This window comes from Lynx rufus, unplaced genomic scaffold (genome assembly GCF_022079265.1).
Source record: "Lynx rufus isolate CCGP_SWC_20201006 ecotype Redwood Valley unplaced genomic scaffold, mLynRuf1.p SCAF_27, whole genome shotgun sequence".
NCBI lineage: Eukaryota > Metazoa > Chordata > Mammalia > Carnivora > Felidae > Lynx > Lynx rufus.
This window is the reverse complement of record NW_025814842.1, coordinates 6778294-6792234: the sequence shown is the minus strand read 5'-3', so window position 1 is coordinate 6792234 and position 13941 is coordinate 6778294. Positions and strand designations below refer to the sequence as shown.

The window sequence follows — 13941 nt, the reverse complement described above, 5'->3', positions numbered from 1 at the left end:
CTACTACAAATCATTTGCATTTGTTAGAACAAAATGGAAGATTTTCCATAAGTCCCCTATTCTTCCTCTGATGTTACAAAGGAACCTCAAATGCTTTGTGATCAGATATAGAAATGGAGGAGAACCACTGCACTAAGTGCTCCCCATCTGCAAAAAGTATTCTAAAACTCAGAAGGTTTCAGTGTGAGTCGAGTATACTTCGTGTTGAAGCAGTAATAGTTGTTAATGAGGTGGCACTTAGATTGGCTCTCCCATCAATCTGATTATCTTTCTTGGGTGATTTCCCATGTCTTATCCTGTTTGTCAAAAAACACAAGCATGGACAAGGGACAGTGGTTTAAAGTTACCCTCTCTTTTCATGATCACACAGCCCTAATATGACTTCTACTACCAGTTAAATTTGGATTCTTGCACCTCACCCCACATCCTCCAAATTCTGTGTTAATGGAGGATGGAAACCAAGAATCTGCATTTTTAACAAGCCTTCGTAGGTGGTCTTTATCCATAGCCAAGCATGAGAACCATTTACTAAATACAGAACTGGGGCCCACAATATAACACTGACTCTAGCCAGAGCTGACCAGTACTGAATGTAGGAGGGACACTGGAGATAAACCAGTGGCAATCCAGAGATCTGTGTTCTTTCTATTCTGCCATGTTGCTTATGGGCCACACCAACTCAGCAGAGCCCTATGGATTCTGAGGACTTGACCAGAGAAGATAAAGAGGTACAACACTGGCTGTGAGCGGCCCAGTACCACACTATACCTCTCACACTGCTTCAGCAAACCTCTAGCCAACCTCATTGGGAGCATCCACTGCAAGCCGCCGAGGCCATACTACAAAATCCCAAGTCCATCAGCCCACCAGGGAAACACTGTGCTCTGGAAATTTCCTACATCTCTTCCAGTCTATAGAATTGGAAAAAGAAATACTTGACTATAGTTTTATTGGAAAGTCTTGGCTTAGTACTAAAATACAAAACAAAACAAACTACATACTTTCAGACAGAGTAAGAAAGAGCTGAGCAGAAATGGTTTTCCATTCTGTTTACAACAGCCCTTCTACCAAAAACACATATTAATCCAAACTATAAAGGGTACCCTGCAGCTCTCCTGACCAGATTCATATTTGGACCTGTACACCTGGTGACACATGCATTCCTGGGAAGGGGAGGTTTCAGGAGCTTTAATTATAGGGTTTCATCCCAAGGGGCTCTCGACTGAGACTGTCCACACCATGAGGGCCTCATCATAAAAAGCCTATCACTGGAAATTTCCAGAATACTCACCCCCACATTCTTCCATATGTTTTAAAACATTTCTCGTCAAATTCACAAAAGCCCTGCGAGAAGAAAGAAAATGTATTATTAATCTAAATGTACTAAGCCTTACCTCTAATGGGCACAAAAAGGACCCAGATCATATGAAATGTGGCTTACTATTTCTCACTGGCAGATAGAGGGAAGCTCTTATTCACACGCATCTTATGGGAAAGGAGAGAAAACAGAGACATGAAACGGAGAATTTCAAGTCCTTGAACTGACTAATACTGCTCATACTGAACATCTTACTTGTCTGTGAAGACTATGTAACCCTTGCCTTTCTGACATGTTTGGCTTGTGCATGAGTTGTCTCTAAATCTCATAACCATCTGAATTATTAACTTCAGGGCATCATGAGAAAACGGAAGCTGAGGGAAAGTCAGCATGGCCTGAACAACCCTCAGTTACCACTCTATTCATTGATCTCATGAGCCCTACTAGATTTTCAGTAGATTTAGGAAATTAAGACTCCTGTGCCCTCTTTCAGTTTGGCAGACTTACAAAGTGTAAGACATTTTGTTGAGTGAGAAAGTGAGAGATGAGTGGATGAATGACAAAGTGGACTCGCTTCCAGTTGTCCAGTTCTCACATGGAAAAGAGGGGATGATGTCACCCCTCCACAAAGGATGGTGCAAATTAAAACACTTGCTCTGAGCTTTCACTCATGTCACTTCAAAAAAAGAAAACAACAAAATTTCCTGTCTCTGTGTTTCAGCTGTGATATTTGATGTTTTCACTTTACAAAGGAAGGTTCCAGAAATGCACGTCTTGGGATGCATGTACTAAGGAGTTAATCTGGAAAAGTGGAAAGACGATTACTGCTCTGTTGGAAAGGAAAAAGCCCAGTAAGTTCTTAACAATAACTGGACACTGAGAGCCAGAAGAGGTAGGATCTGAGGAATAAGTCTCAGATCTGCAGGAAAGGAACTCCAAGGCAGAGAGCAGCCTGTAATATAGACTCTGCCTGCTGGCCTTCAAGACATGAGCTCCTACCTTCTGTTCAGGAGCCAGGCCTTGGGTGAGGCATCAGAGCTGGATTAGACACAGTGGCTCTACCAAAATTCAGTCTGTGTGTCTGCTAGTACATTCCATTCAGGTACATTAAGTCTTTAATAGTTTTGTCAAAGCATCTCTTTTCTAGTGATTTTGTATGAGTGGTTCTACCTTTGTGTGAAAAATAACATACACACATACACAACTCATTTAGAATTAAAGTCTGAAAACAATAGATAAGCAATATACTGCCTCAGTTATACTCCCCCCTGCTCAAGTCACCCATAGGATGCCTTCTTTGAAGATACAGAGGTAAAGCCAAGAGCTCTAGTTCAACCTCTCAAATGTCAAAAGATGTCACAGGTGGCAAAGGGTGAGTTAGAGCCATGGAAACAACTATAGGGGTGGGGTGGGTTTTGGCCAGCTCTTGAGATAATTCAATTATGTGCAAATCACCCAAAAGTGAATCTTGGGTTGCCTAATAAACTGAAGTTCCAGAGACATCCAGGAAAATAAGGAGGCTACAAAGAGCTCATGCTATGAACAGAAAAGTCTGACTTTAGCATACAGAGCTTAATGAGCCAGTACCAGGGACCCACTTGATGCTTTTCTCCTAATACCAAGTACCATTATGCCTTCCTGGGAATCTGCACCTGCCAGAAAGAAAAGCCTCTTTATGATGCTCACAAGCTGGAACAAAAAGTCCTGGGCTGAAGTGGCCAGAGAGCTGGACTGCCAACTGAGGGAAAACCTGAGGCTCCTAACAGCAGACAAGAGAGCCCTGAGCTATACCTGGCCATGTGCTGGGTAGGGCCTGTAATACCATTTCTGGAGAGTTTGAAACCCAAGACTTCCTCCTGAGGAGGAACATGTTTACTATGGAACTAAGCTGGGATTTGTAACCATAAGAAGCAAAAGAGGAGGCTGGGTGGAGACTATGACACCATTTCTGGAAAGTCTGAAACCTAAGAACTTCCTGCTGAGGAAGAGTATTTTTAATATGGAATTAAGCTGGGATTTGCAACCATAAGAAGCAAACGAGGGAGCTGGGAGCTCAAACAGCACCCACCTGACGGTACCCCAGAGCAGTTCCCACGAAAGGCAGAGGTTTTGGCCCAGGAATTCCGGCCTTCTTAAAAAGTCCATGTGTGTAGGTCCCATATCTGTAAAGTGAAAGAGAAAGCGATGGTGAAATAGGTGTGGAGACTGGCCAGTCACTGATACAACTAGAACAGGTAAGAGAGGAGGTAACATGTAGTCAAGAAATAGTAACAGCAGATGGGTATTGAGGAGGGCACCTTTTGGGATGAGCACTGGGTGTTGTATGGAAACCAATTTGACAATAAATTTCATATATTGAAAAAAAAAAGAAATAGTAACAGCAATCCAAACAGCAATAATTACATTCACTCATCATCTCCTTTCCCATCTCCACTGTGAGACCCACAAAGAATGATGATGATTAGCTAAAAGCAGCTGGAAACTACACCATCCCAAATCCTAGACTGAACATTTGATAAATGCTTCCATATTGAGAGCTCCTACAAGGTTCATGCTGAATTCTTCCAGAAAATTCACTCATGCCTATTTAGTAAGTGACACTGCCATGACTTTGGAGCTTGTCACTCTCCAAAGAATGAGAAAGAGAAAATTTTTTTCCTGCTCTGATGAATGATGATATTTTACTAAATATATCCACTCAATACCAGACAGTTACTGAGAGTCTACCAATAAAATGTTCTTAGCAGTTTCCTCAGAGAGACCTTTCTGCTTTTCCTTCATTGTAGTCCCTGTTGGTGTTTTGGATCAGGTCCTTCTTTAAAAAATTTTTTTAAACGTTTTATAAACTTTTTAAAAATATTTTATTTTATATTTGAGAGAGAGAGAGAGAGAGAGAGAGAGAGACAGAGCATGAGCAGGGAGGGGCAGAGAGATGGAGACAGAATCTGAAGCAGGCTCCAGGCTCTGAGCTGTCAGCACAGAGATCGACACAGGGGCTTGAACACACAAGCAGTGAGATCATAACCTGAGCCAAAGTCAGACGCTCAACTAACTTAGCCACCCAGGCGCCCCTGGATCAGGCCCTTCTTAAGTCTATCTTCACAGAAGTCTTGAGCAACCACAGTGTTCTTATTTCTGTACAATGAAAACTGTGTCAAAGGCTCAACTGGCCTCACTAAAAAGTGAGATCCCATCAGGTCCACCCAAGTCTCTGTTGTCAGGCATTCTGGTTCTCTTCAGCTACAGAGAAGGGGGATTGACCCATATGTGCCCAAATGAATGCCATATTAAAGGATCAGTAAGTAAACAATCCATCCCCAGGCTATTCTTCCCCCTGTGGAATCTGGTCCTCTGACCTAAGATACTCATCTGTTCAGCACACTGCAAGGCCCGCTCAATTTTTCAAGATGGTCACTAAGTTTACTGACTCTGTGCATCAATTATCTCAAAAGTCCATTACAGATGGTGCTCCCTAATACAGGACTGCCTGCAATTCATCCTTCAGGAGTTGCCTGTGGAATCCCACAACTGGGGGTTCTGGATCCTTGCAAGCCTTACTGTTAGGTGTTGCTGAGAAATAGCAGAGTGGAGGAAGGAGAGGCTGCCAACACCATTTTAACCATAAACTCACTAGCCCTACAGGGCTAACCCCATAGAGGCAAATTAAGAAAGTGGTGGGAAAGGATGCTAAGTAGAAATGGTTACATACCCTGCAAGTGCTTTCAGCTAACAGATAGGGAGCCTTCCAAAGTTCACATACCTCCAGTTCATAGCAGAATACGTGTTATGCAACATAAAATGAATAAGGACAAAACGTTCCAGAGATATTCCTCATCTCCTCTTCTAAGCTAGCATTTTAGACAATACAGGTACCAAGTATTTTGTGCACATCCAGCATTTCTAATATTACGTGATTAAATAAACCCCCCAAATTGCAGGAAAGGACATGTTTGAGGGACCCAGCAGAGAGACCTCAACCCGACCCAGCTGGATATTTAGATCCTTCCTCTAGAACACTTTGACACATGTGCACCAGATGTCAGAAGTATGGGTGGCCATCACCAACACAAAAAAATCAATTCTGGGAGCACCTGGGTGGCTCAGTTGGTTGAGTGTCTGACTTTGGCTCAGGTCATGATCTCATGGTTGTGGGTTTGAGGCCCGCATCGGGCTCTGTGCTGACAGCTCAGAGCCTGCAGCCTGCTTCAGATCCTGTCTCTGGCTTTCTCTGCCCCTCCCCCACTTGTGCTCTGTCTCTCTTGTCTCCAAAATAAATAAACGTTAAAAATTTTTTTAAAAAATCAATTCTGGCTTCTGGACCATCAACATGCTAATTCAACTCCCAAGTGAGGCCAAACAATTGAGTGAATGTGTCAGCAACACTGGTCACAAGGCAAGATCTGGTCTAAACTCACAGGGCTCCAATACAATGCAGAGGTGGAGCTAGATGAATTTTTCTGATTCATTCCAGCTTCTCTCTTTTTGGTAGAGTAATGCTGCTGTTGGTACAAATGAAGGGGCTAACAGTAAAGTGACTCATTTTTAGTGCCTTTACATTGCACTGATAGACAGAGGGCCCTGTCTACAGCTACTGACTCTTGACTACACCAGTGTCTTTTAAGTATAACATACTGTTTGCCTGGTGGCAAAGACCAGTGACAGCCCCACTGCCAGATAGACCAGACACAGTATGACTCACATGGTATCCCTGTTCCCTGGCCCCAAGCAGATGAGATGCTAATCCTGTGGTCCTGTGATGACCTCCTGTGGGACCAGAACCAAGGAGTATCTCTGGAAGGTCTGCTATGAGGGAGGAATACTCTCCCGCTCCATTCTGAGCCCTGGATGCCTCTCACATCAGCACAGGCTGTCTTACTACTTGCCTGTGATGAGAGGTTAAAATAACCTGCTGGGCACTTGTAAACATATACACAACCTATATCATAGAAGTATGCATGTGTACACTAAATTCATATTCCCAACATGACTCTAGAAGGCTGAAGTTATTTATGCACCATTATAATCACAAAGGCTAAACTAACAGCCTCCTTTTAGACTTCAGAAAGAACAAGCTGGAAATAGTCTTATCTCAGTAAAAACCCTAGTATTAAAAAGAATGAAATTAAACCACATCAATTACATTTAAATGTCATTGGGACAGAACATGTTGTCACACCCAGCATTCCTAACCTTTCTCTCAGAAAATGAAAATCAGGCTTATATGTCCTATGTTCACATCCTCATGCCTTTCTATTTTTAAAGAAAGCGAAATTGAGAGAGAGGTCAAATGTGACATAGAGGGGACCATCCCTACCCACAACTGGAAACTAAGTCCTTTCCCAACCTGCTTCAGGATACTGGGAAACCCACCACTGAAAGGAATTCCTCTGCTAATGATTTTGATTTTCCTCCTGTACTGTAACTAGAGGGAAAAAACATATTTAATATCCAAATTTGCTTTCAGGGCTATGTCTTTGCAGCCTGATGGCAGATTTCATATTGAGGGAGGAAGAAATCTCTATACTGATGCTAACCTTCCCAGACACTAGAAGGAAAACCTGAAATGAATAGAATTTCAAGATTTCTGCCAAGTCTCTTCAGCTCTAAAGGTACTCATTTAGGGTAAGGAGTTCTGCATATCACAAGGTCGGGGAGTGGCCAGGAGAGGGGCACAGAAAAGAGGGAAGAGTCCATTCTGAAGAGGAAGGTGAGGCACACCCAGCCCCCCTGGAAGTCTGAGTGTACCAGTGATTTGTGTACATGATGCTTGGTGGTGGGAGGGAGGGGAGCAGGAGCCACCTGAGAGACACAGGCCCAATCCTTTTACACATGTCCTGCAGCAGACAAAGACCAGGAAGGTGAAGATAATGAGACAAGACCCAAGCTACTCCCTCTGCCTCCAGAATCCCCAGATCTTGGGATGGGGTGAGGACTCCACAGCACAGGGGTCTGTTGATCTTAACCTTCCTCAGGTGAATTTTGCTTGATAGGTTTACTGTGGGGGGCAGGGCCCCAGTGCCAGGCTGAGACCGGGTCAAGCAATGTTCCCTGTTGACTTAGCCAACCCGGTGGTTCCCCCTCCCATTCCCCCACTTTCAAGGGCATACGAAAGCCTTGTCAAGGCTGAGAAAGTTCCTGAAGCCTGTGGTCTGCAGGTGTTGGCAGTAATGCTACCTCCCTTTTTCTACCCCGAGTCAGATAGAAACAAACATGGGAATTGTGTTTTGCTAGCAATCTATCAACAAGGTCTTGTGACCCGTTCAGAAAGTTCACAAGGTACACAGAACTAAATGTTTTGGCTGGCAGTGATCATGTGAAACCTGATTATTCTTAGAATGACCTGATCCAGGGGCGCCTGGGTGGCGCAGTCGGTTAAGCGTCCGACTTCAGCCAGGTCACGATCTCGCGGTCCGGGAGTTCGAGCCCCGCGTCGGGCTCTGGGCTGATGGCTCGGAGCCTGGAGCCTGTTTCCGATTCTGTGTCTCCCTCTCTCTCTGCCCCTCCCCCGTTCATGCTCTGTCTCTCTCTGTCTTAAAAATAAAATAAACGTTGGAAGAAAAAAAAATTTAAAAAAAAAAAGAATGACCTGATCCATAAGAGTCTTATATTATAAAAGATTGTGTACAGCAACAATAAAGCCATCACTTGGGCCATCAGCCCAGGGGACCCTCCTGTTCCCAAACTTTCTCTTCTCTTTTTTTCTTACATTCCCCTACCCTCAAGACCCTGACCTTGGTGTTTGTCGCGCCGGTCGCGACAGTTTACGTCCCAACTGGTAGTGAAACAGAAGATCATCCCAGGAGAAAATAATGTCTCTCAGCCCTCCTAGCTACAGAAATTGGAGTTGTGGCATGGGGGTACTCCTTTTGCAGATCTGGGTGAGGTCAATAATAACCCCTTATGTGTTTCTAGCTTGTTTGAAGCACCCAACACTTCAGGAACTTCCTTTTGTTAACTCTTCATCCACATAACAGAAAAGAAAAAGGGGTAGAGGTTGCTGATTAGCAGGGTTCCAGAGGCGATGAGCCTGAACAGTTACTCACAGATAGAGGAGCACCAGGCTGATAGCCAGGAGAAGCCAGGTTTCTATGGAAAAGCTTGGGATCAGGTCCATGGCCACCTTCCCTCTGCCAATCTCCTCTACTCTCTTTCAGCAGTGTGCACCAGTCTGTGCTGGCCTGTGCGTGTGGAGCTTTCCTTCCCACCAGCGGTGATTCAGTGAGGCTGGAATATATATAGTGAAGAGGGGGCGGGGCTGGAGCTACAGCCAGTAGAAGGGCCACTGGTGCTCCACCTGTAGGTGCTCTACACCCATGAGTGTTGGCAAAGCATCATGGACATTCCCAGTTTGACCTCCCTTGAGCCAATATTTTGTGGAAAATCAATAAACAACTCAATGAGTGTTATCAGTAATCCCAAAGGTTACAGAAGTTCACGTAAAACCATTGTCCTTAAATCTCTAAGTTGCCCTTGTCACCATGATTGTCTGTACCCTTAAACACTTGAAACCCTTCACACAAGCTGGGTCTACTCATCTTTACCCATGTAGTTTCCTCTGCCTAAAAATGTCCCTGGGCCACCTAGAAGGATCCTACTCATCCTTCAAACCCAGCTCTAACAGAATCTCCTCTGTTAGAGTCTGTCCTCACCAACCTCCTGCCCTGGGAAATTTCTGCCCCAGGAGCCCCAGTTCTATTCTTGTTCTCTGTACCCTCCATCCCTATCATTGGTCTCTACACCCATTTACCTTACAGAGAGAGAGCTTCTCAAGGGCACAGTCTGGGTACTTACCAACATTATGTTCCTAGTCTCCAGAAAAGTATATATGCTCAGGAGGCATCCAGAAAGGTTGATGGACTTGAGTTGGTAGAAGTGAAATTACTGGGCTTCCTAATATCCCTGTGGGAAGATCACTGATGACCTTGCCACTTACCTGCTGGGAGAGGTATGAGGACATAGCCTCTGGAAATTATATCAGCTCATTTTCATCACTCTGACTCATGTTCTGTGTCTGCATGTCCTGAGAAACCATGGATTGCATGGCATACCTCTGGAAACTCTGGGACAATGGAGCCCTGCTCCATTTAAGAAATAAATGGCTCCAAGCTGTGATACCAACACAGGACAGACATGGGAAGCTGGAAGATGATCCCCAGGAAAAGTAGAAGAGAAAGTCCCAGGAATTCTGAAATATTTCTGCCCCCTTTTGGTGCCTTCACTGGGCACCATTCCATAGGGCCATGCTATTACCCTGTTTACAGATGTTAGACTGAGATTCAGTGACTGAGATTCAATTGTATTTCCAACAGCCATTGATCACAAAAACATATTGTAAATAAGTGAACATAAAGGGAGACTGTGCTCAGTAATACTGATATTCAACTTTTGCCCTTCCCTGATAAGGGTCCCTACTTGGGAAATAGACCCAAGTCTGCAACAGTGAACTGGTTAAATTTCTGTCCCTATATCCTTGGCTACCTGCACAGCAGCTCCCTCATAATTCCAGAACAAAGGACTCTGCTTCATCTTAGCAGGGAATACAGATGCTAGCCAAGATGGTACTAAGAGTATTGTTCCCCAGCAGAGAGGTACACAGAATCAAGGAACAATTCCTGTCGTTTGATAATTCTTGACAACTTAATGCTCTCAACTAAACACAAAGCCTTTTTTATTGTACTTGGAAACCAAGCCTCTGTGGGAACTAATAGACTTTTATCCTTCTCCAAACCCCATGCTCAGCTATGATTATTTCATAACTAAGCTTAAAATGAGCATCCGCCTACCCTCTTCACCTCAGAGTCTGCTGCAGCTGGTTGAAATCTATCCCAAAAGTGATAGGCTTGTCATTGCTGGGGACTACAATGCAGCCAGCACTGAACCAATGCAGATGGATTTGTCTGCAAGGGAGAAAAATAGAGGCATGAGCTTTGTGCCCCATTCTTCTCCACAAAGGAACACCTGCCATGACAAGACTCGCATCCTCAGAGTTTGAAGCATCCTCAGAGTTTGTATGAAAGAAGACACTGTGTGTCAGAAGAACACCCCATAGACTCCATGGCTCTCATCTACTCCTTCCTATACTAATACGCTCATCATGAACTTTCCAAACTCTGTTCCAAATGCATGTGGTAAAAACAGATCTCAGACTCAGATATCATTCACGTTGAAGACAGAGAAAACTAAGATAATTATAGTACAGCCAAGTAAGAATAACTATGCATCCTCCTTAACAGTGAAGGATTTATCAGCTTCCTTAGTCTCCTTAGCTACTGGTCAAAATTGAATTCAATAATATTTAGGGAAGACTTAGGCTCAGATATCAGTGTAGGTGAATAAGTTGTCAGGACTCAGGGATGCAGGGAGCCCAGCTGTCTAATATTCTCATCCCTTTGTATTGTTAGCTTACATGACATCTCCTTGGGGAAGCATGGCCTGACTTCCACAGGCCAAGAGAAGTGCTCACAGTAGGGGAAGCAGTGTTGCCCTGGAATGATCTGTGCATCACATTCAAATTTCACAGATCATAGTCTCAAGTGTGCAAAAATGAAGGAAAGTTTAAGTGTCTGTTCCTAATTGGGAAAACCCCCATTCTTCTCAGCAAGGCCAAACTTGATCTTGCCAATTCCAGGTAACCAGGTGGTATTTAAGTGTGGGTGTCTGGGCCCTACAGTTTGTGTGGGAGTGGTGAGAAAGTGACAGGTTGTGAACATCCTGGCATTGGAGGAGGTGGGCACCTCTCCCATTGTCATTAGATGTTGGGTGGGCTCTACACTTGCTGCATTCGGTCCCTGGGCCAAGACTATATAGACTATATGAACCCAACACTCTAACAGGGAGAGAGAGCTAAACCAATAACCACACAAACATTGAGCTAAAATCAAGATACCTGCAATAAAATAATAGTATTTGGTATATCTGGTGACTTTGCTAAGCCAGATACCAGACCCTCTGCAGGCCTTTTAGAAACGGTCACTCCACATGAACCCTTAAAATAGTTTAGTCCAAGGGTGAGAGAGGACAAGAGTTATAAAATAACTCTAAATAATGTAACATATTTTCTTTTAGCAAGAGGAGGACACTTGACTTCAAGTTTTAATTAGAACATACTTAAAAGGTTGGGTGTTTGGTGGATGTGGACTGTTTACTTTTTTCCTTCTTACTGATTATGTTTAAATGGCTCTTTTTACCTCCTTGCCTGTGAGGAGCTACTGAGAATGTTAATGTTTAGAGACTTAATTTCATGGACTTCATTGAGCCTACAGTGCCTGTCCAGTTGTGTAAACACAGGGGTTGGAGCAGAACCACCATACCTCGTATTTTCTCACCCTTATAGGATCTAAAGCCCAACTGGGATGAGATTCCTCTCATCCCCTTTCTCCTAGTGGGCAGAATTTGTCTCTAAACAGTTCCCTAAGTAGAGTGCCTTGTAGGTCAATAAAAGCTAACCCCCAAAAAGAACCAAACAAAAGGAGTAAGGAGAGCTCATTCCCTCCTTAGCAACACAGTATTTTTATAAAATTCAGTTTGGATTTCCAGGCAGAACTATGACCAGAGCAATTTGAGTGAGGCATTCCACTTGAGCACAAATTGCCCAAAATCTCACTAATCATATAAATTTTAAACTGTATTCAAACATAATATTTTAAAAAATAATATTAATCCAAAGAGATCAATAAAGGATAAAATATCATACTTTAAATAAACACATGTTCACTAGGTTAGTTTTATGTAACTAATTCACTCCAAAAAATGGGAGGGAAAATACAGGAAAATTAGAGAATAATACCATGAGTTCTATCATCTGGCCAATAGGGATTTTAGAACAGAGACTACATACAATGAAATAATTCAAGAAAATTTCCCAGAACTGAAGAGCAAAAGTCTCCATATTGAAAGCCCAATGCACTGCACCACCCGCTATAGCCCTTGAATACAATGTGGTTAGATTTCAATATAAATTTATTTAAAAACAGAAAAAATCACGGGGCGCCTGGGTGGCGCAGTCGGTTAAGCGTCCGACTTCAGCCAGGTCACGATCTCGCGGTCTGTGAGTTCGAGCCCCGCGTCAGGCTCTGGGCTGATGGCTCAGAGCCTGGAGCCTGTTTCCGATTCTGTGTCTCCCTCTCTCTCTGGCCCTCCCCCGTTCATGCTGTCTCTCTCTGTCCCAAAAATAAATAAACGTTGAAAAAAAAATTAAAAAAAAAAAACAAAAAAAAAAAACAACCAGAAAAATCAGAAATGCAATTCCTCACCACTCCAGCCACATTTCAAGTGCACAATACCCCACCCCCATGTGGCTGGAGACAACCATATCGGACAACACAGATACAGAACGTTTGCATCATTGCAGAAAGGTCTCTTGAACAGCTCTGCCTAGAATAACGGATGACAGCAGATTCATGAAGGCACATTGTCATGAACTTTCAGACACCAGGGAGAAAAAGAAAATCCCAAATGCTTGCAGAAAGAGTGAGGGGAGTAAGACCCAGGTCAAGTACAAGGAATCAGAAACCAGAAGGGCAGAATCTTCTCAACAGCAATAGTAGAGACAAGTCCCTATGTCTACAAGTTCATGGAGAAACTTCTAGCTCAAATCATCCATCAAGCAATTCTATGCTCAAATCATCCATCAAGCATGAGGGTAGAGCAGAGATATATTCAGAAATGCACATTCTTTAACAAAAATTAACTCCTCTTCATTATTCTTCTGAAAGCTACAAGGAGATGGCCTCTACAGAAATGAGGGAGAAAACCAAGAAAGATATCAGGTGGAGAAAGATGCCACTGGTTTTGTTAAAACTACCATTAGCACTGTTCAACTTTTTAAAGAATGTACATCTATACATTTGATTTTTTTAGTAAAATAAGTTTTTAGAAGCCCCAATCAGGTATCAGCTCCTCCCAACCATTTTTGGGGACAAGTGCTCCTTCTCTGTGCTCTCAAAGAACTGAGGCTGACCTTCCACCATACTGAATCTATCTATTCAAGGGTCTGACTTTTCCCCACCAACAGGGCACATTTGGACCTGATCCAGAGCAGTGCCTAGGAAATGTTTGTGGATCTGAACAAAATCCAAAACAAGAACCTTCCTGCTGACCTTCTATACATGCTTGAGGTTCAGATGTACCTCCTGATAGCTGATGCTGGGAAATCCCCAAATTACAGGATGATGAGAGGTACTGGTGGAGTCCATGTGCTATTTCCAATATGTGTTTCCCAAACAGACTCAAGATATTTTACTGAAGACCTATGGTGTGCTTGGCAGTGTGTAGGCCCTGAGAGGACAGCAGTGGGGCCAACAATAGCCTCAAACCATCCCTGCCTTTTGTGGGTCTGGGAGGTCCATCTCATCCCTGCCTTTTGTGGGTCTGGGATTAATGAGTTCATCTGGAAGCAGCACAGCATAGTGAATGAAGCCACACGCCACCTTTTCTACTCTCTCACCTTGAGGAAGTCATTAATCCCTCTGAGACTCAGTTTCCTCAAGGGGCTGTTAGGAGGATTAAATGAGAAATCTGTAAAATTAAAGTCTTGGATTTGAACGGTGAGACTCTTTCCAGTTCTCTGATTCTTTTATCTTTGTTAATTGGTCAACAGTGTTATGGTTCCAATTGCAGACATG

General features: G+C 43.5%; 1 protein-coding gene across 2 annotated transcripts in view; it reads right to left on the bottom strand.

The window, feature by feature from the left end:
• LOC124519264 (cytochrome P450 3A12) overlaps nucleotides 1-8524 on the bottom strand; it is a 34312-nt gene extending 25788 nt beyond the window's left edge. The window contains exons 1-3 of one of the 2 annotated variants that reach the window (XM_047089375.1): nucleotides 8362-8524; nucleotides 3387-3480; nucleotides 1292-1344 (exon numbers count right to left, since the gene is read on the bottom strand). In XM_047089375.1, the coding sequence (XP_046945331.1) occupies nucleotides 1292-1344; nucleotides 3387-3480; nucleotides 8362-8432 (218 nt within the window). In that variant the 5' untranslated portion in view covers nucleotides 8433-8524. The remainder of the gene's footprint in view (nucleotides 1-1291; nucleotides 1345-3386; nucleotides 3481-8361) is intronic. The other variant, XM_047089374.1, reaches the window with a different exon arrangement.
• Between the last annotated feature and the right edge of the window lie 5417 nt (nucleotides 8525-13941).